This window comes from Marasmius oreades, chromosome 4 (assembly GCF_018924745.1).
Source record: "Marasmius oreades isolate 03SP1 chromosome 4, whole genome shotgun sequence".
Classification (NCBI taxonomy): domain Eukaryota; kingdom Fungi; phylum Basidiomycota; class Agaricomycetes; order Agaricales; family Marasmiaceae; genus Marasmius; species Marasmius oreades.
The window spans coordinates 2727515-2745820 of record NC_057326.1 but is presented as its reverse complement, the minus strand read 5'-3'; the positions used below and the strand labels follow the sequence as shown (position 1 = coordinate 2745820).

General features: G+C 47.8%; 8 protein-coding genes across 8 annotated transcripts; 1 reads left to right on the top strand and 7 right to left on the bottom strand.

Annotated features, from left to right (window-relative positions):
* Positions 1–321: 321 nt before the first annotated feature.
* E1B28_007694 (uncharacterized protein) lies at positions 322–2196 on the bottom strand (the record flags this gene model as incomplete). The annotated part of the gene is made up of 11 exons (XM_043152458.1): positions 1971–2196; positions 1836–1918; positions 1641–1782; positions 1437–1590; positions 1299–1380; positions 1102–1250; positions 902–1049; positions 669–825; positions 522–612; positions 398–466; positions 322–339 (listed from the first exon to the last, which is right to left on the bottom strand). Exons 1-11 carry the CDS (start codon positions 2165–2167, stop codon positions 322–324), a joined length of 1290 nt encoding a protein of 429 aa, XP_043010544.1. The 5' UTR covers positions 2168–2196.
* A 12-nt stretch (positions 2197–2208) lies between these two features.
* E1B28_007693 (uncharacterized protein) lies at positions 2209–3015 on the top strand. Its single transcript, XM_043152457.1, has 5 exons — positions 2209–2358; positions 2415–2496; positions 2555–2632; positions 2689–2787; positions 2842–3015. Exons 1-5 carry the CDS (start codon positions 2289–2291, stop codon positions 2915–2917), a joined length of 405 nt encoding a protein of 134 aa, XP_043010543.1. The 5' UTR covers positions 2209–2288; the 3' UTR covers positions 2918–3015.
* Positions 3007–5130, bottom strand: E1B28_007692 (uncharacterized protein; the record flags this gene model as incomplete). Its single annotated transcript, XM_043152456.1, has 9 exons — positions 3007–3265; positions 3322–3560; positions 3617–3682; positions 3798–3875; positions 3929–4268; positions 4320–4351; positions 4409–4561; positions 4615–4726; positions 4778–5130. 9 exons carry the CDS (start codon positions 5128–5130, stop codon positions 3007–3009), a joined length of 1632 nt encoding a protein of 543 aa, XP_043010542.1.
* A 370-nt stretch (positions 5131–5500) lies between these two features.
* Positions 5501–7310, bottom strand: E1B28_007691 (uncharacterized protein; the record flags this gene model as incomplete). Its single annotated transcript, XM_043152455.1, has 4 exons — positions 5501–6354; positions 6408–6690; positions 6740–6985; positions 7035–7310. The coding sequence occupies 4 exons, from the start codon at positions 7308–7310 to the stop codon at positions 5501–5503; spliced, it is 1659 nt and encodes a 552-aa protein (XP_043010541.1).
* A 236-nt stretch (positions 7311–7546) lies between these two features.
* E1B28_007690 (uncharacterized protein) lies at positions 7547–10901 on the bottom strand. The gene is made up of 5 exons (XM_043152454.1): positions 10790–10901; positions 10310–10703; positions 10078–10218; positions 8617–10018; positions 7547–8550 (listed from the first exon to the last, which is right to left on the bottom strand). The coding sequence occupies exons 1-5, from the start codon at positions 10797–10799 to the stop codon at positions 7861–7863; spliced, it is 2637 nt and encodes an 878-aa protein (XP_043010540.1). The 5' UTR covers positions 10800–10901; the 3' UTR covers positions 7547–7860.
* Positions 10902–11000: 99 nt separating this feature from the next.
* Positions 11001–13171, bottom strand: E1B28_007689 (uncharacterized protein). Its single transcript, XM_043152453.1, has 10 exons — positions 12834–13171; positions 12757–12776; positions 12495–12706; positions 12217–12422; positions 12021–12166; positions 11827–11961; positions 11481–11769; positions 11359–11429; positions 11218–11303; positions 11001–11162 (listed from the first exon to the last, which is right to left on the bottom strand). Exons 1-10 carry the CDS (start codon positions 13018–13020, stop codon positions 11108–11110), a joined length of 1407 nt encoding a protein of 468 aa, XP_043010539.1. The 5' UTR covers positions 13021–13171; the 3' UTR covers positions 11001–11107.
* A 44-nt stretch (positions 13172–13215) lies between these two features.
* On the bottom strand, positions 13216–15588 carry E1B28_007688 (uncharacterized protein). The gene is made up of 11 exons (XM_043152452.1): positions 15505–15588; positions 15394–15449; positions 15131–15342; positions 14995–15062; positions 14815–14931; positions 14430–14759; positions 14320–14373; positions 14148–14261; positions 13890–14088; positions 13611–13838; positions 13216–13551 (listed from the first exon to the last, which is right to left on the bottom strand). The coding sequence occupies exons 1-11, from the start codon at positions 15562–15564 to the stop codon at positions 13292–13294; spliced, it is 1698 nt and encodes a 565-aa protein (XP_043010538.1). The 5' UTR covers positions 15565–15588; the 3' UTR covers positions 13216–13291.
* A 104-nt stretch (positions 15589–15692) lies between these two features.
* On the bottom strand, positions 15693–18247 carry E1B28_007687 (uncharacterized protein). Its single transcript, XM_043152451.1, has 3 exons — positions 17923–18247; positions 17454–17874; positions 15693–17399 (listed from the first exon to the last, which is right to left on the bottom strand). Exons 1-3 carry the CDS (start codon positions 18134–18136, stop codon positions 15905–15907), a joined length of 2130 nt encoding a protein of 709 aa, XP_043010537.1. The 5' UTR covers positions 18137–18247; the 3' UTR covers positions 15693–15904.
* Positions 18248–18306: the final 59 nt, after the last annotated feature.

Below are 18306 nucleotides of genomic sequence, written 5' to 3'. Positions count from 1 at the left end.
ATGACAAGAGCCTTGCAGATTTGCGCGTAATACACGGAGGATCAATCGACCATGCTTTGCGGCCACGCTGAGAAGATGGCGGGTGAGGGAAGGGAGGTGGAGGAGACGCAGAAGTCAATAATTACGATAAAAAAAAGCTGGCAATCTACTGTTCCATCTCTCCGGGAGTTGTAAATTCTTTCTCGAGACGAGGCAAAGTTCTTGAGCGGCGGGGACAAATAGGTTCGGGAAGTGCACAGGAGACAGCAACCAGACGTCTCAGTCTGTTAGAAAGCGTGATAATCGAGTCTTTTCGATGCATGTATTGTCAATGTAGATACGCTACGCGATAGTCACGGTCTAACAGTGTGTTGATTACTATTAGCGACGTGTACAGATATATCCTCCAAAGACATACCTTGTCGTACAGTGATTCCACGACCTTGCTTACTTCTCCTAATGTCTCAATAGCTGTACCGTACATGTTCTGTGATAGTGATAGATGTGTTGAGAGGAGCATCATACAATCGAAATCAACTCACGTCGGGTTTGGGCTCATCATAGACAAGGAGACATCCCCGGCCTTGATCTAATACCCCATGGAAAACCTTATCGAGAATCATCTGGGAGAGTCTGAGAAGAGCAACAACATCAGCGCAGAAGCTTCAATCATGGTTCGGAGTGCTCACTTAGTCTCGACACTTTGTCGGCCTTGTCCCACAGATTCGGCGATGAATTCAACGTCTACGACAGAGTAAGGTTCTATTATCCTCAATAGATTCTGTTGAAGTAACGCGTCGTAGAGATCGGAGAGGTGCGAGCGGATTGTCGGATCGGAGGAGAGCTCTGTGAGACCATTAGCGGTTGAGGAAACGTTTGAGAGGACCATTAGCATCGAGGAAACGTTGGGGGGCCACCGTACCATTTTTGTATTCTTTGAGCGCCTTCTCAAAATCTGCAAGATTTCGATCTTGATGTGCGCGAGCCACAGCGCGCATACTCTCGACTTCACGCAGTTGCGCGTACTTCACGGCAAGTTTGATTGAAAGCAGTGACGTTACGTCTTCTGGCTGTAGAGGCGTATGAACAATTTTCCGGTTATTCGGAGTGAAGTACACTTGCCAAGTTCAGCATGACCTTGCAGAGAAGCATATACTTGAGGGCTCCGAGCGCTTTGCCATCATCGTCACCTTGCGAAGAGAAGCTTTCGAAAGCCTCGAAGAAGTAGGAATAGGCAGTGGTGTAATCTTTGTCTTCAGCGTGTAAGATTCCTGCAAGAGCGATTGATAAGTCGATCTGTTAGGTCCGATAATGCATACCGGATTGGAGGTCGAGTGCGGCTTGTAGATGAGGCGGACAATATATCGAGTTTGCGGCTGTGCGAGAGGATGTAAGAGCTGCCTATAAGGTCATACCGTCCGTTAGTACTAATCACTGCAACCAGGAGCACCCCCAACCTTGGCCTTCGCCAGATTTCCTATCCCTCGATACACTCTACTCTCCAGAAGGTGGACTTCAGTCAATATCATCTTATCGTCAAGTCGTCTAAGCTCAGTGAGTAAGGAATCAATGAGGGCTAGCGCAGGCTTGTATTGCTGTACTTCGAGTTGTCTAGGAATGCGCAATCAGTTCGAGAATCACAAGGATATGGGAGTACTGACAAGCTCGCTAATCTTGTCTCCAAACTATGCTTCAAGAAAACTCGCTTCTCTCGTTTAGCCCACTCGATATTCTCTTTCAGGGTGGTCATCTGCACATCTTGACTGCCCGGAATGGTGTTGAAGTAGTCGAGCAGGGTTCGAACTGATCGCCATCGGCCATTAGAGACATAATGCGTGTTTATCACGTTTCCTCACTAAGTTTGGCTGTCTTCGCCTTTGCAGTGGAGGACATAAAAGTCCGAGATTGTGTTATTATTTCGGCTACACCCTTTGCATTCCTGTAAAACACGTTGATCAGAAAGTCATATTGATTCTGGAGTAAAGACACACTTCTGATCGCGATAAAGTTGCCCAAGTTTTACCAACGCCGTCTCTTGATCTCGTAGCGTTTGCACCAATCGTTCATCGCCCTCAGTTGGTGATGGTTTTTGAAGAGAGAGAATTTGCTTGTAGAGAGATTCTGCACGTCGAGTATCCGTTTTTGAGGCAGCGTCTGCTTGTGTAAGAAGTTGTTCTGTTGATGACATCGAGAAGGAAGGAGGAGAAAGCGTACTACAAATCAGAGGGACGCGCGTCGAAACGTCGTGAATCGTGGGAATAGGGAATAGGCCATGGCCATGGTAAAAGGCATCTCTTCCAGCGTCCAGAATGACTACACGACTTCGCCATCGTCCACAGACCGAGGATGAGGATGCTGCTGCGTTGAAACTCGGACCAGGTGCGCTCCAGTATCTTGATTTTGGTTAAGAGTGCCTCTTACTGCAATGGTTCCAGAGTTCAATAATGCCGGTTGCTTGCTCATATCAGAAGTCAAATATCTGCTGGAAAATCGAGACAAGGACGCCCCCGATACTGCGTACGAAAAGACTCATAAAGACAAAGCCTCCTTATTCTGATTTGCGTTTCGCATCAAGTGTTTATAACAAAACTTTGGAGTACGTCAAGACCTTCACGAAATTCAATACTACAGACTCGGCCAGCGCAGTTCGAGAGTGTGTCTGCGTGTCCAGACTGTTCTCGGAGCTTTTATTCACAGCATATGCTACAGGACATTACGAAGGGAGCCAGCTCTCACACAGTTCGAGACAGCTCAGATCGCCAATCTGTGCCCAGCGGACGCAGAGGAAGCCAAAAGTGTGATTCCTAGGTATACAGATTTTATAAATTGCTTTCCCATCTCATTTCACCTTTCCTTCTACAGCCTAGTGAAGATAGATGACGACCGGTTACAAGCACTACTTGACGAGATTCAGACTATGCGTAAATTCCAATCGTAAAGCCGCTATAAAATTGCTATCTCATCCCATTTCGCATATAATATAATCTATAATTGTATTCTAGCCTTTAACCTGTAATTTCACGGTGTTCAGCCCTCAGCTCCTTCCCTTTCCTTCTTACTCAACGGCCGATCTATATCAACGTCGTCAGGCTGCTCGTCCGCCTCCATTCTCCCATGATCATCCTCCGCAAAGCTAGTCATATTGAATTTTCTCTGTTCCCTGAACGGTCTTTCCCTCTTCTCTCCTTTTTTCACCACCGAAACTTCGGGAATAGTCCCTGTAGGATTGAAGTAAAGTAAGTCTCCTCCTCCATAACCGTCCACTGAACGTATCCATGCATCGAACCTATCGAAAATGGGATGAACACAGATCTTCGAAACAAAAACTGTCTTCTTGCTCACAGAGCTTTCCGGTCTTCTATATCTCTCATATTATTGTAAATGTATTTCTGTTTGAACGCATTCATCTGTTCTGAATACTTCTCGAAACTGATGGGGTGACGATATTGGGGATCGGAAGGGCCATCCAGCTTCTCGTTGGCGTCGGCGAGCTTCTTGCTGTATAGGTCGAAAACAGGATACTCGAGCAATAGTCCGAGGGCAGGCATTTTCGGTATATGTACAGTTGTAAGGGTATAAAGCTACGCATGTCGCAGGCAAATGAGTACGGTTGAAGACAACACTGGGATGGACGGACCTGGTCGATGACAGTGGAAGGAGTTTGCGTTCTACAAATCATGACGAGTGCAAACATCATTTTCCGCTGTTTGGGGTGTTCAATAAGCCTCGTTATGAGACTCTTAAGAAGGAACTCACTATCTGGAAGATCCAGAGGCACTTCAGCGAAGCTTATTAAGAAAAAGCAGATATGATCGAACCTGATGGAGCATAAAGCTCTGCCCGTTGAGCTCTACTGCAATCCACTCTGTCTCGCCATAAACGGCGGGGTCTAAAACCTGTGAAAGGGTCGTCAAGATCTGAATTGTTCAATAAAGAGTTCATCCCTTACCTCAAGGTTCTTCATATATCTATTATTTGACTTATCCTTCGGGTCCTGAGTAACGGTGAAATTATGGAAATTATGGGTTCGTTCAAATTTCTTCACGATTTCACGCAGGCGTTCGATGTGAGCCGGAGAGGCTCTCCATGCACGTTTTCGCGTGAAATCCTCCTCTGCCACACTTTTTTCTACACCAGGAACGTCCCAAAATGGATCAGACGTGTATGCGACATCTTGTGAGATTGAAGCTGCGTATTCCTTGAATCCTTTATCTAGAGCGCAACCAGGCTTCGGAGGGATGAGAAGATATGAAGGGAAAAAGTAAGTGTATTTGCGCCCATCGCAGAGTCTGAAACCAATTCAAGCACGGGCTGAATGTCAAATCTGGTACTTTACTCACATACGGGCGTTGAATGAGTTTTGAACGCGTTGCTGGTTGGGAATTGATTGAGTACAAATGTGAGCCATCAAAATACAGCTAATACCTACGAGATCCCAAATACGGATTTCTGGAGGCAGCAATTCGTTGATGCGATTCAACATGTTGTCGACACCGGGAGCTTCTGTGATCATTTTCATTGAGACGACGTTTCCGACAGCATGTACGCCAGCATCGGTTCGAGCAGCTCTCGCAAAATTAACCTGATGCAATATCAGCGAGAGAGTAGTGGTTGGAACAATAACGAAGGGGATACCTTGAGAGGATCGTCTGCATTATCCTTGGAGACAGCACCAGCAGCAATCAATGCTTTGAAAAGTTCCCCTTCGATTGTTCGTTGCTCTGGAAGTCCAGGTTGAGTTCTCTGGCTACGTCGCAGAATAAGTAATGGCTCACGAAAATTTATAAATTAAACCCACAACTGCATGCCGTGATATCTGGACCCACAAAATCCGAGTAGTATTGCAGTCTGTCTCTTTGGAAGGCGAGGCTCTTTTGGTCCTGTCGCTACTGCACCCCTGGGTCCCTCTTCCCGTCCCCGCCTTCGTCGTCCGGGATTTTTCTTATCCTCCTGTGCCTTTTCCTTTCCCCTATTAGTAGACTCTACCCTCTGACTGCCGGAAGATTCTTCTTTAGTAGAACTATCGGCATTATTATTTTCGCCTTTTATTGAGAGTAGCGGGTGCTCGGTTTTAGCACGTTTTGTAGGTCTCTCTGATGAAATTCCTATGTTGTCTAGAGCCTCTTTTTCACCCGAAGCGCTCCCTGACATTAGCCTGGATTGAATTACGCGTGATTTTGAAGAATGCCTTCCCGTCGGTCGGAATAGATGAGAGTAACAGAGATGTTGATGTGAGGGTCGGCGAAAGAAAAGGTTTCTGAGCATGTGAAGCCCTGGTGGTATAATCCAAATATATAGTTTCCTACGGCCGTACGCAGATGTCACACGGCACTAGACTCTATAGCCTACACTGGGAACTCTGAGTGAGAATCAGATCGTATAATATGTACTCAGTACTACAACTTGAGCTCATCGTATCACAGAAATTAGACATGTATCACCACACATACACTCTAATCAAGAGATCATCCCAAAAATACTAAAGGTACCGGTGGATCCAGACCAACTGACGAGAACTAGCTCAAGTACTCTGACCAGCCCACAATCGAATAGCCGCGTCTTCACAAGATCGGTACGGCTCAACCAGACGCTCATAGACATCGCGGTCAAGTCGCGGTTCAGCAACACACTTGTGGTTCAGTGCTTCGCTTCCGCTCTGTGCAATCATTTCCTCAAAAGTTCCCAAGCTATTGGCGTCCTGAGCTTTCCACCAGGCAAACTTCGCAAGAAGGGCGCCACCCATTCCAGCAGCTTCCTTAGTCTTACTGACATAGACTTTCATATTGAACAGATCTGCAGCGAGCTGTCGAATGGTTTGGTTGGCGGAGGATCCACCCGTGACGACCAACCGTTGTAGAGGAGGCGAATCGGGAGGAAGGATGGCTGCGATGCGGGACTTGATGGAGAGGAATTGGGATTCCAAAATCATTCTTGGATGGGCATTGCTTGGGATCGCATCGGCATTCACCGGGACTGGGGGTAAGGTAGACGTCTTGAAAAAGTAATTGCCTTGGACTCCGGGTGGGATGATTTCTGGTAACGGGAAATATATTCCCAGATGTCCGTCAGCACCTGGAGACGTTGCTTCGAGGAGTGCATTGTATCTGGACCAATCCTTCTCAGCATACTGATCACGGACCTGCTCTCGAGCGAGAGCACCATTCTTGTAACAAAGCATAGCGATTTGTGCATGCGGCGCATCTGTGGGATGGGATAGGAGATGGGACGTCGTAAATCTTTTCGGGGGAGAATCGGCAGGCGGGATGGACAGTAAGAATGTTGTGGAAGTTCCCAGGGAGAGTAGAGCATCGCCAGGGAAGGAGAGAGCTGCTACGGTGGCTGGATTGTCTCCAGTGAAAGGTGCGATGATACAGTCTGGAGAAAGTTTCAGGCCGAGATTGTCCCCAGAAAAAGATCAACACACATACCTGGATTGAAGCCCCATCTTTGAGTCCACCAGGAGCTAATTTTTCCGAGGAAACTCCCGCCTGCCGCGGGTTCCGGACCGAGTTTTGAACGGAGTTCTGTGCCGCCACAGATTTTGAGGAGTCTATCGTCCCATTTGCAACTAAGAACATCCATTAAGTTCATTCCACTAGCATCCGATATTTCGATAGGTGCGATGGTACCAAGAAATAACGACGGAATGAACGACGACACAAGGGAAACACGAGAGGTGGCTTGATACACCTCTGGGAACATACGGCGGATCTAGGTGATTCAACGCGCCGTGCGTCCTATAAATTGAAGGAGTACTCACTCTGGCAATCTGGGTACCCGTGAACCTATGATACGCTCGACTACCTGAGATGTCAGCTAGTTCCTGAGGACCTCCAATAGCATCTTCAATTTCCTGGCATTCTCTGGTTGTCGAAGAATCTTGCCATATTGGTGCCTTCTGATACGAAAAAGCTCGCGGTGACAACTGTGAAGAGAGGTTTTCGGATGGATCAAGTGTGGCCAATATATCTGTCGCGCCTTGCGACCAGTAGACTGATCCATGTTGCTGTGACATTGACGATAAGCCCTACACTCGGTATAAACTAGTCGCATACCTGGCCGGCACCAGATATAGCTGTAATCGAAGCAAAATCCAAGTCCGCTTTCTTCATCCTCTCCATCAAGAGATCGAAGGCATCCAACCACATTGCAACAGGAGAGGTGACTTCTCCATCGTCCGGACCCTTGATAGCACCATTGACTGTCCCATAGCTTGGAAGATCGTTATCGAAGTGAACCGAGGACTCGTGGATAATCGTACAGTCTTCTTGGACTACAACGGCCTTGAGCTGCTGAGTGGACAAATCGAATCCGAGAAACAGAGGTGCCATAAGTGCTTCCAGGATTAGTGTGGTAAGCTCTTAAAAGCTGAGGAGGGATGGGAGGAGATCTCGGGACTTTTGACTCGGAACACTCGGGTTAAAGATATGGTCCCTCTGCATGTATCCTGGGGGGCCGATCACTATAAGAGCAAATATGGCTGGTTTCTTCGAGCATTCGAGCATATGCATCACCTTCACCTGTGACCTGAGTGGAGCGAGGAAACTCGCCGGACCGGGGGCCGGTGTGTATGAAGAATAGGTACAATTTGATCTCTTTGCTTTGAAATCTATGGACTAATGTATGTAAATACTCGCAGCATAAGGAACAAGTAGAAGCTGAATCGAACACATACTGTAGCCAAGTCAGGAAGAAAAGGCGAGCAGTATGTATGAAGGGGAGAAACCGATAATAGAGATAGACAGGGATAAGAACTCGACAGCAAAGCGACAGGGTAATGACAGACAGACAACAGGGCACTTCACACAAACCAATACACACTAACACTGCTCACCCACGTAAACACTTTTACCTCTGTAATTGCAGGGCCCATAGCGAACATCATGATAGCCCAGCCGGAGGGTAGGACAAAGGTTGCTGAGGTCCCGGATCGCCACTCAATGACATTGAACCAAGTTGCTCGGCAATGTCCGTTTCGGGAGGAGAGAAACTGCCTCGTCCCATGGCTTGCCCTGCATGCATACCGTTGTTTGGTCTGCCACGTTTACTCCCTGCTTTGGGGTCGTATAATTCTGTCGCCTTTGGTGGAGGCCTCTCATAACTGCTGTTATCCTCAAGCCTCTGGACTGCGTCGTTGTTATGAGCGATTGAATGCTGTCCCAGCTGAAGGGCAGGGGCTTGGGATGTGTGGTGAACATTACCTTGCCCTCCGTGCCCAGTTGGCGGCGTCATAAGGAGTGAGCGACTGGCAGCATTTGTCCAGGCACCGCCTACAGCCGGCGCAGATGAACGTTTCTCGGAGGGTATTGACGTGAGCGGAGGGAAGTCGTTTGCTTGGAGTATTGGAAGCGTCGTTTGGTCTTGCGGGCCCCGGGTACGAGGCGAATTTGAATGCGATGAGCCTCCGTTCACCGATCTAGGTGGAGATATTGGCGATAAATTTCGTGAACCGTTATGCAAGTGATTGAGGTCGGGCTTGAGTCCTACAGCCCAATCCGGTCGCGCTGGTAAGGGATGTTGCGACGACGTGGTAGACGTATATGTTCGCCGTGACGACGACGACGTCGACGACTGAAAATAAGGGAATTATAAACGTTAGAAGTCACAGAAAAGGTTGCGTGAAAGGCAAGTACGGACCGTTTGCGACGCTGCCTCGTCTCCAGCAGATGAGGAGCGGTACTGTCCTGAGCTGCCAGCACTTGTATTGGATATTCGTCTCATCGAACTATTAAATCTTGGGCCAACTGCCTCTCCATTGACGCTGGAAGACGAAGAACTGTTCCCACTGCCAATTGGCATGCCACCCATGCCGATACCAGGACCATAGCTCCACGCGGATCTTGCTGGAACGCCACCACGAGTCTTTCCTGAAGCATAGCCACCTCGTCCATTGTTTCTATTATTGAATCCGGCGCCGTGGCCTCCACTTCTCTGAGAATAATCTTCGCCCCCCATGTAAAGATTGCTGTTACCATTGCCAGGTACCGAGCTGTTCATGATTCGAGTATCATCGAAGAACTGAGGTGCACCGGGTGGAGGCGGGTGATGCATTGGTTGCCCAGCGGGTGGTGTGTAATACCCTGGCATGGGATAATAACCGTGCGGCGGAGGCGGCATATAATACTGCTGTTGGGATTGAGCAGGCTGGGGCTGAGGCGGCTGGGGGACGCCAGGAATTTGTCCACTACTCGAATTCTGGTGCTGTACGGGAGACACCGTATGGATTGGTGGTTGATTAGGTGGAGAGGGCCACATGTACGGAGGACCGTACATCATGGCGGGTGGGGGTTGTGAAGAGTACATCTCAGAGGGAGTGGACGCCTCAGCTGTATTTTGGGAAGGCGGAGGTATGTGCGCATAAGGGTATGGATAATACGGATAATGGGGATAAGGTGCATTAGAGGGTTGTTGATAATGGTACATGTACGATGTAGGGGGATAACCCGTTGCAGAGGGATCGTATGGCGGTGCTGAGGAGACCGCTGGTTCATATAACGACGCGTAAGTGAAGGATGGCGAAGCAGCTCGAGAATCGCGTGAGCTGCCAGATCCATTAGACGTAAATCCAGTTCTGTAAGAGCGAGAACTGGAAGGGGTTGACATATTGGCGGAACGACGAGCGAACGAAGGTCCCGAACGTTCACTTTCGGTTGCTAAAGAGTTTGATGAATCGTCCACATCCCCAACGCTGCCTCCGCTATTTGATGCGGAAAGACTGAGAGTAGACGAGCTGGCACTTGGTTCCCTGTCTCTCCCTCTTTCTTCGTAATCATTGAATATACGAGAGCGTGCCTCCTGGTAGGCAGCTTCTCTTTCTTCAATCGTCATCCGCTTTTGGTGACTTCCGCCTGCTGCACTACTTCTCCCGCCCATACTGCCCGCTTCAGATGGCTCCATGTCAGACAAGTCGGCTTCCTCGCCAGTCACCGAGCTTGTAGAGGAGTGAGGCTTGCGGCCTTGCTGTGTCCTTCGCATGATCTTGAAGGCGGGCTGTGCCATGGGTTCAGCTGGCACAAGATCAGCGAGTCTCTTGAGCGGACTGGGTGATAGAACTTGAGTCAATATGAACTAGGGAGGTGAGCCTGAGCGACGACATACATTCTACTTTCCGAAGTCAAGGAAACATAGATCATCTTGCTGATTTGATCAGAATCTGGCGTCAACTTGTAGTATGCGGAGCAGCGATGCACAAGCATTCTCTGATAAGATGTTGACGGCAATAATTCCACTCGTTGTCTGCTGAGATAGAAAGGTGCAAATAAATCAGGATTGATATTCTAGCCAGGTCTTGATGGCAAACCCCCAAGCCGACGCCAAACAAGCTACTCACTTTCGATCGATAATCAGCCCTTCCATTAATTCTCCTAATTTCAAAACATATAAACGGTCTTTATTTCGAAGTGCCTCAAGGATTTGGGGGTCAACGTCGGGAACTTGACTTGGCTGGGTTGCGGGCTCTCCATTCTGCAATTGTGATCCGTTTAACGACATTGTTGGAGAAGATGAGCGAGCTGCATCGGTGATGGATGGCGATGGTGACTCTGAGCTTGCATCTGAAGAAGAAGACGCAAAGAGGCTAGTAGCGCTGGAGCTTGCTGTGACAACGTTGGGATGGCTTTCTGGCATGGTTTTTACTGGCGGTGGGGAAGGTACCCGAGAGTTGGGTTCTGAAAATGCAGATATTTGATGGCGTGGATGTATAGCAGGTGTAAACGCTATGTGTTCTGTCGATGGCGAAGGAAGAAAAGGTATCGACGATGATGTCGTCTTTTAGTGATATGGTAGACGAACCAATGATTTTTCTACTCACCAAGCGACATGATGAGGTCAGAGAGAGGGAGAATTCAGCCTTCAGGGATCCTCGAAACGTAGCGTTCTGGTAAATGGCGCAGCAGAGGACATATCAGAGCATTGAGGTAACTTGGTAAGTAGAAAACAAGCTCTCGGGGTCGTATTCCCTTTCCCTTTCTCGGGTGGGAATTTACTTCCTTATCAAACACTGCCCCTATGGCATTCATAATGCCTTTGCATTGTACTCAGCTGCATTGTAAATTACCAATCTGACATGTAGATAGCGCTCTCTAAAATAAGAATATGTCCCTATTGTACAGAGAGAGGTATGGGGGAGTTAATGACCGGATGCTGGCAGGGAGCGAGTAGTTTGATAGATGTTGAATCCCAAGCTAGAAAAATAACCATTTAGCTGTGGAATAACTTTGGGTCGTGAGCGCAACGCACCAAAAGACGAATATACAAGCACCGTAGAACGTGAGGGCGATAGCACCACACGTCTTCATTTTGGCGCTGGGATCACCGCGGAACAGCTGAGCAGATGTTGAATACGGTGTTTGTTCAGAGCAAATTATAGCAAGCACTGACCTTCCAATAGAACAGTCCTGGGAGGATGAACGAGATCGTTGTTGAACCGGTGGATCCCACGAATGACAGAACTGAAACGACCTAAGATACTCATACCAAAAATGAGATTTCAGGGTACTTACCCATTTGCAGGTCATCTACGAAATACGCAATGGTGAAACCACTCGCTACAATCGCTAGTGTGATTAACGTGTGCTTGAGAGGAGAGATGCCATGGCTAGCATGGTCAAAGTCGTCTACATCTTCCTGAACTTGTGCCACGTCTCCGGCATGGAAGACTTTGTCTAAGCAATTCCTGCAGGGATGTACTTGCAAAGGATACGAGAACAATACGAGGATCACGATAGCCAATTGTCCAACAGCAATGAAGAGGGAGGTGGACGGGTACATGGCTATGATATTTGCGCCAACCTGGATAGATTTAACAGCAATGAGTAAAAATTTCTCAAAGGGCATCAAAAAACATACATTTGAGCCAAATGTCAGGTACCCCAGGACTGCTATTATCTCGTACGTGACGACGGCGGACCCTATGGAAGTTCCAATCACCATATTCAACCTTTGTGGTGTATTGCCTATGACCTCGTTATAGATAGGGAACAGCTGCAGGTGTTATCGGATGAGTTTAACCTGGAGATAGAAAAGCTGCAGCTCGTCCTTACGTTCTGCGCACAAGTGAAAGCAAATACTTGGACAGGGAAAGTCGATATAAACCGTGGGGTAAGTTTGATCAAGTGCACATCGCCACGCTTTGGCATATTCTTCAACGGCCAAAAGTAGCACCGCACGACAATGACCACAAGGTAAGCTGTTCACAGAATCAGACGGTGGACGTAGAATGACATCGTGAATGCTCACCCACAGAAAACAGTGCAACATAACTAGTATGCCGGAGGCTGTCCAAACGGCGAAGGAAAGCCAAAGGCAAGAGAATCGCCATAAAGAGGCTGATCCAAATTCTCCCAGAAAGCGACCATTCAGGGGGCTCAGTTGTCGAAGGAGTCAAGTCGTGGTATAATGATGCGACTACATTGGGCATAAGACCCTTTATAATGATCAGATAGCTAAGGAACAAAAATGGACGGTAAGTATCAAGGACGAGGTGACGAATTCGTCCAGAAAACATAAAAACTTGCCTTACAGAAACTCCAAAACACTTGATCGCAATTGCCGCATCAAAGAAAACCGCAGCTTTTGGAAAGGTGAGCTGCGCTACTGCGAAGAAGGACGACCGCCTATGAGTAGTCTTGGTTGCGCAGATTGCGAGCAAATGGAGTCCAAAAGCGGCTACAGACCCTGAAAATATACAGGTGATAATTCCTGGGATGATGCCTGCAGAGGCCATGGCCTATAGTAAGGTAGGTCAGCATTCGTTCCATATAGGCAAATACCACGCACAAGAGGGAATGTGAGCATCCCTTGAATGATGGTCTCTTGAGTTCCCGTACAAAGGAACAAAGGAATCTGGTACATACCACTGCCTATGATAGTATTGGTCAGGTTGCTCACGGAACTGATAACACTTGCATGCCCATCCAAGTTCTGATTTTGTTTGACCGTAGTATCTCTATCCACCCCAAGAAGCGCAGCAGACTCGCTCTCTCTCTCATCCGGTCTTTCATATCCGCCTTCATCGTTTTCGGCGGCACCGTAGGACTGCATCTCGTAACTTACGTTGAAGTCAGAGCTTGTCCAATGAGAGTGGTATCGACTTCGAGGAGACTCTGCGGTAAAGAGTGTACAAGTGAATGATTGGGGAAAGGAGCGTCCGAAACTAGCGGTGGGTTAGCCAACACGTAGTGGCCTGAATTGTAAAGACTGCTTCGCATGTGCGGCGACAGATGTGTCATTACCATTTCGGGCAGTCAATATATATATTACGTAGTCAAGGATGGTGATAAGATAAGATAAAGAACTAGCAACCCTTTAGCCTTCAAATTCCTTTTCCAAAGAAGTGTGATATGCCCTTTTGTTGACCTGCTTTTCCGACGTCACCTTTCGCCTTCCCTGATGTCGATGAGGATTTGGTTAAAGGCTTTGGAGGAGGCTTCGAAGCCGCCGCTGAAGCGCCTGCGACATCGTCTTTATCCGCTTCTTTTTTTGTCTTCCCACTCTTTTTACCCTTAGGAGGAAGTGATAATGTTTGAGCTTCCTCCCCGTCTACTGACTCGTACGAGCTATAGTCTTCAGTCACTACAACATGACAATACGTAAATGGAAAATCAACACTAGTTAACATGAGTGAGACTTACCCATGTAACCTTTCGCATCAGTGGTTGTTCTACTTTTCATTACTCGCTTCTTCTTGAGCCCATTACGCCCAACCGGAATGACCTTCTTAGGTTTCCGTGGTTTCTTGGGTATTGGAGCAACGTCATCTTCCATATTTATCTCTCCCTCAAGCCTGAGGTCAGGCGATTCTTCTTTTTCGTTCTGGCCTGCCTTGCTAGCGGTCGGCCGAGAAGCTCGTATGACCTGTTCTGTGGGGGGCTAAGCAAGATCAATCGTCAAAAAGAGTCGGCGAGTTTCACCATCGTCGACGTCCATCATAACCTTCAGTTCATCGTCGGAATCGGGGATCGCAACCTTTTGAGCCCTTTTCAGAGACTTCTTCTTTGCGACGGGAACTTCCTCCTCTTCGTCGTCACTGACAATAGTGCGTCTCTTGATCCTGACATTAGCTTTCACGCTCGAAGATTCGTTACCCGACTCCGAGATATTGTCCTTGGTCTTTAGCAATTATGCTTCAAGTTCATCATTTGAGGCAAACCTTTTTAAAGAGTATTCACCTTGACGGGCTTCGCGAATTCCTTGTTCTTGCTTTCGGAGGTCGTAGCATACGATCGGTTTACATCGGAAGTCACATCATCCTCTGACTCGGATAACATAGCCTTCGCCTTCTTCTGCTTGACATTCTGGTGTCAACGAGTACGAGATAGGTACAGGGCAATTATAACGAACCTTCACGGACTTTTCAGGTCTTTTACGCTTGGTTTCAGAAGTGGTGTTCTGTATCTAAAGTAATCTGATATTAGTTTCTAACTCGAAGATCAGAAAATTTCATTATTTGCCTGATTCGTTCCTGAAGTGACCTTCTCGGTGCTTCCTTTTTCGTTTCTTTCTCGTTTATGTGAGGCCGACTCGAAGTGGTTCAACGTCTCTTCCTTCTTGACCTTTGCTTCTGCTGGCTTCTTCTTGGCCTCTGCAGTCGGTTTTTCCTTCTCTTTTTCCTTCTCTTTGTTAGACTTTGATCTCGCATTACTGAAGTCGAGTTTCCCGGTGAGTTTGGATTTGCTAAGTTCTTTCTTCACAGGCTCAGTTTTTTCTTTCGTTTGTTCTTTTGACGAACTGGTGATTGATCGATGGGGAGGAAGCTCTGGTGCCTTTCCTTTACGGTTGATCTTGTATAACAACGATTAGCGTGTTATGTATTGATAATGGAGGTGGGCGACGCACTTTGACCTCTTGAATACCTTCCATGACAACTTTACCTACGATTTCGGCCAACTTAGAGCCTCCTTGTGCATCCAGATTCCTGACAACATCCATTGGTCCGCACAAAAGGTCGACATCCTGGGGAACACGTTCACGTTTGAACTTTCGATGAAAAACGGGGACATAGCCAAACAAACGTACGTGAATCGGAGAGGGCGATAAAGCGTAAACGTAAATGGCATCGATAGATTGAAATTCAGACTTGGTTCCTGAAATTGGAAAGACGTTTGAGGTAACAGTCAGTTTACTGGTTCATCACATTGTTACTGTCTCGCACCTGAGAGGTCATCCTCTCCAACCAGCATGATCCTCGTCTCGGGGATATATTCGTCACCATCATGAAATTCTCCCCCGTCCTCATCCACATCCATCCTATTCTCGTCTAATGATCCTCCTTGTTGTTCCTGAGCTACTTCCCCGCTCACCAAATAGGTCGCGGCCACATTTTGTTGTTGAGCGCGCATTTGTTCCAAGAAAGCGTGGAGCTCACTGTAACCAAAGCATGAGAAAAGATTCGTATGTTAGAAGAGTTGGACATGCTTTTTGGCGTCGTTGACGTGAAGAGATTGCTGGCGGCTCAGCGAACGGTATGTGACCTTCGAAGGGAAACAAATGATTACCGTCGCTCCAAGTAAGGAGTGGGCGACCTACAATATTTTTATCGATGATAATTTGTTTCGTTAGAAAATCTTGAATTGCCTTGGAGGTCATGGTCGAAGTGCAATGTATACACCGTGCGCGTCTTCACTCGCGATCACGTTGATGCATGATCGAGATCGGCGCTGATTCGGACCGTCTACGTTCACTCCCGTGTGGGACAATGCCGCGAAAACTATCTATCTGCTTGTCCTTATGTATATTGCATCGATTGGTAACTAGCATTGAGCGAGACCGACTGAGACCGTTCTTCAATTGGTATCCATATAAGTACACAGGATAATGATATAAGGAGTGGAAGAACAAATGACTGAGAACTTGGTCATAATCATAGCTCTGAAATGAGATATTTATCGGAACACGAGAAGAAACAGCGTCCATTTTCACCCGTAATTCAGACCGCATTAGCACTTCGTTTTGGAGTCTTTCTCCTGCTGCAATCCTTTTCTACCCGGTGGTTCGGTTTTTGCTTCGAGTTTCGGGCATCTATCATCATCTGTCTGCCTACCGGAGACAATTCTGAAGAGGAAGCCGGAGAAGGAATCGCCCCAGGAGGCGGCCTGAACGACGAGGGCGTTACAACAGTTCGAAATAGCGAAGATCGCGAAGAATTGGAGCGTATTGGGGTAAATGGAAGGTTATTCTTAACACAAAGACCCAGGTTATTTTCCTTTTGCAATGCCTCCCTTAACCCAGACGTCGTCGACTTTCTATACTTGAGGGGTTCCGAGTTATGACGATCGGTAGAATTTAAAGAAGTCGAGGAAGATGTGCGATGCAGTTTGCGGGGATGTGATATTGTGGGCGTAAACGGATCCGTGATCTGTACCGTAGACCTCGAATTGGAACGATCCAATAGACTGGGTCGATACTCCTTCAAGCCATTACGAGTAGAACGCTTTTGTAGCGAGCGAGGACCTCTTGGAATGCGAGTGGGAAGTTTATTATGTTCCGGGTTGTTCGAAGGGGTAGGTGCAGTCACAATGACTTTGGTGGGCACGGTCATTATAACCTTGACTTTACGAACTTGTATGAGCTCAGTTACGTCGTCACTGGTATCACCTGGCTGCTCAGCGAGAGATATAACTCCGCCATGACTGCCAATGCAGGTCGTTGATCCTGTCTCGAAAGGGGAATGGGCTCGAGGCAAAATCTGTGATGCATACTTCTGAGTCTTGGAGTCTGGTTCAGATAATTCACAAGAAATGGCATGGGAGCGATGGTGTCCGAGGTTACTGAGAGTTGCGGTAGGGGTGGGTGTCGCAGGAATAAGCGGCATTGCATTGCATGAAGAGCGATCGGATGGAGAACGTGAAGTGGAACTTTCGGTAGAGTCCTTGTCGGACGGAGAGCTGAAGACACTCGGCAAATCAGGTAGAGACCTTTCGCAGTCTTCTGGTGGACGAGATCCGCGGCGCTCCGTGAAAAATCTGAAGACTTGTGAGGCCCTAAAGGGGGTTTTCGGATCTTGGTCTAGATATGGACCGTTCCCAGCATTCTCATGTGCAGTCTGAGATGGGGAGCTGAATGCACTGGGTGGGTCAGGCAGAGACCGATCGCAATCCTGCGGTGCTTGAGACCGACGTTTCTCGGTGAGAAATCCAAAAATTTGAGAAGCTCGTGAAGGGGTTCTAGGGTCGCTGTTTTGATATATTGTCTTATCGGTTTCTGCATGGTTCAACTCTGAGCCCACACTGAGCTCGACCTCCATAGAGGATATTGCAGGGTTTAGATAGTATGAGGAAAGATCGTGGTCTGAAGAGATCGTGGTGTCGTGCTGAACGTTATCATGTATCAAAAGATTGTGTGTTTCAGAGACCTGGTAGTCTGGATTATCTGGGGTCCGAAGGATGAGCGAGGACATCGAAGTGGCTGCACTACTTCCTTCCCTGAGAATCAACGTTCGTGAACACCAGCTGTCTCATGACAACGAAGAAACTGACCTCAAATACCGCTCGGCCCAAGAAATATCACCCTCTGTAGCATTAACATCCGTCTTACTCGGGTCGCCGAGTAGCTGCCGCAGAGTAGAACCGCTTCGTTTCGTTTGAGCACGTCCCTGTTTCTCAGGGCTATCTGAGAAAGCTTGAGGAGGTAAATGTCCATGCTCATCATACATATTTAACAAACTAGCGACCGACGGATCTCTGCGAAGCCGAGTAAGCTGACTAAAATCGGCGTCTGTGTCATGCAGAAGGGCCCTCGGTGTAGACTTATTCTCCTGGCAAATTTGATGTTGGCGGGGTGTGTGCTGTTCACGAGGGTGAACCTTGACACTGTAGGTTCCTCTGCGTGATAGGTTCGTACTCTCAAGGCTCGATGTAGATGCTGAGGGGGTCATCAAGACCTCATTGATGGGGTGAGCTAAGATACGCGTGAGATCGTTGTAGATTACCGCGACTAAGTACTCACGAAGGGGTGGAAGAGATGTGCAATCCATCTCCGAAACGACGGCATATCTAGATGAAGATGAGCGTAGAAGAAGGTTCACGGCGACCTCTGTGTCGTCAGTGGATGCCTGCGGACGACAGCCCACTTCGTCTACCGCGACGTTGTGAACTATCTCTGGCCGTTTCTTCTTGCTCTTCTTGCTTCCAAGCGAAAGAATGCGTTTAAAAAGCCCCATATTTCTTGACAATATCCGTTAAAAGGTCGTGTTTTTTTATCGTACCGAAAGACAGGCGATGTGTCTCTGGTTGTCGCACTGGGCAAAGTTGAACTTGGTGTCAAACAGATGCAAAGTCAGGCTAGAAAACGTCACGTGGTCGCGTAATAAATACAATTAGTGCCAGTTCG

Coding starts and splice junctions, on each gene's coding strand:
- E1B28_007693 (XM_043152457.1), top strand. CDS start 2,289: ATGACTACACGACTTCGCCATCGTCCACAGACCGAGGATGAGGATGCT. Junction 2,633..2,688: donor TCGGCCAGCGCAGTTCGAGA/GTGTGTCTGCGT, acceptor CATATGCTACAG/GACATTACGAAGGGAGCCAG. Junction 2,788..2,841: donor GCCAAAAGTGTGATTCCTAG/GTATACAGATTT, acceptor TTCCTTCTACAG/CCTAGTGAAGATAGATGACG.
- E1B28_007690 (XM_043152454.1), bottom strand. Junction 10,219..10,309: donor GGGCTGATTATCGATCGAAA/GTGAGTAGCTTG, acceptor TTTCTATCTCAG/CAGACAACGAGTGGAATTAT. Junction 10,019..10,077: donor TTGACTTCGGAAAGTAGAAT/GTATGTCGTCGC, acceptor TCTATCACCCAG/TCCGCTCAAGAGACTCGCTG.
- E1B28_007689 (XM_043152453.1), bottom strand. CDS start 13,020: ATGCAGTCCTACGGTGCCGCCGAAAACGATGAAGGCGGATATGAAAGA. Junction 12,423..12,494: donor TGTTTTGGAGTTTCTGTAAG/GCAAGTTTTTAT, acceptor TTTGTTCCTTAG/CTATCTGATCATTATAAAGG. Junction 11,770..11,826: donor ACCTGACATTTGGCTCAAAT/GTATGTTTTTTG, acceptor AAATCTATCCAG/GTTGGCGCAAATATCATAGC.
- E1B28_007688 (XM_043152452.1), bottom strand. CDS start 15,564: ATGACCTCCAAGGCAATTCAAGATTTTCTAACGAAACAAATTATCATC. Junction 14,089..14,147: donor AATTCGCGAAGCCCGTCAAG/GTGAATACTCTT, acceptor TAATTGCTAAAG/ACCAAGGACAATATCTCGGA. Junction 13,552..13,610: donor TGATGCGAAAGGTTACATGG/GTAAGTCTCACT, acceptor GTCATGTTGTAG/TGACTGAAGACTATAGCTCG.
- E1B28_007687 (XM_043152451.1), bottom strand. CDS start 18,136: ATGGGGCTTTTTAAACGCATTCTTTCGCTTGGAAGCAAGAAGAGCAAG. Junction 17,875..17,922: donor CACATCTCTTCCACCCCTTC/GTGAGTACTTAG, acceptor CGCGTATCTTAG/CTCACCCCATCAATGAGGTC. Junction 17,400..17,453: donor TGGGCCGAGCGGTATTTGAG/GTCAGTTTCTTC, acceptor GTTGATTCTCAG/GGAAGGAAGTAGTGCAGCCA.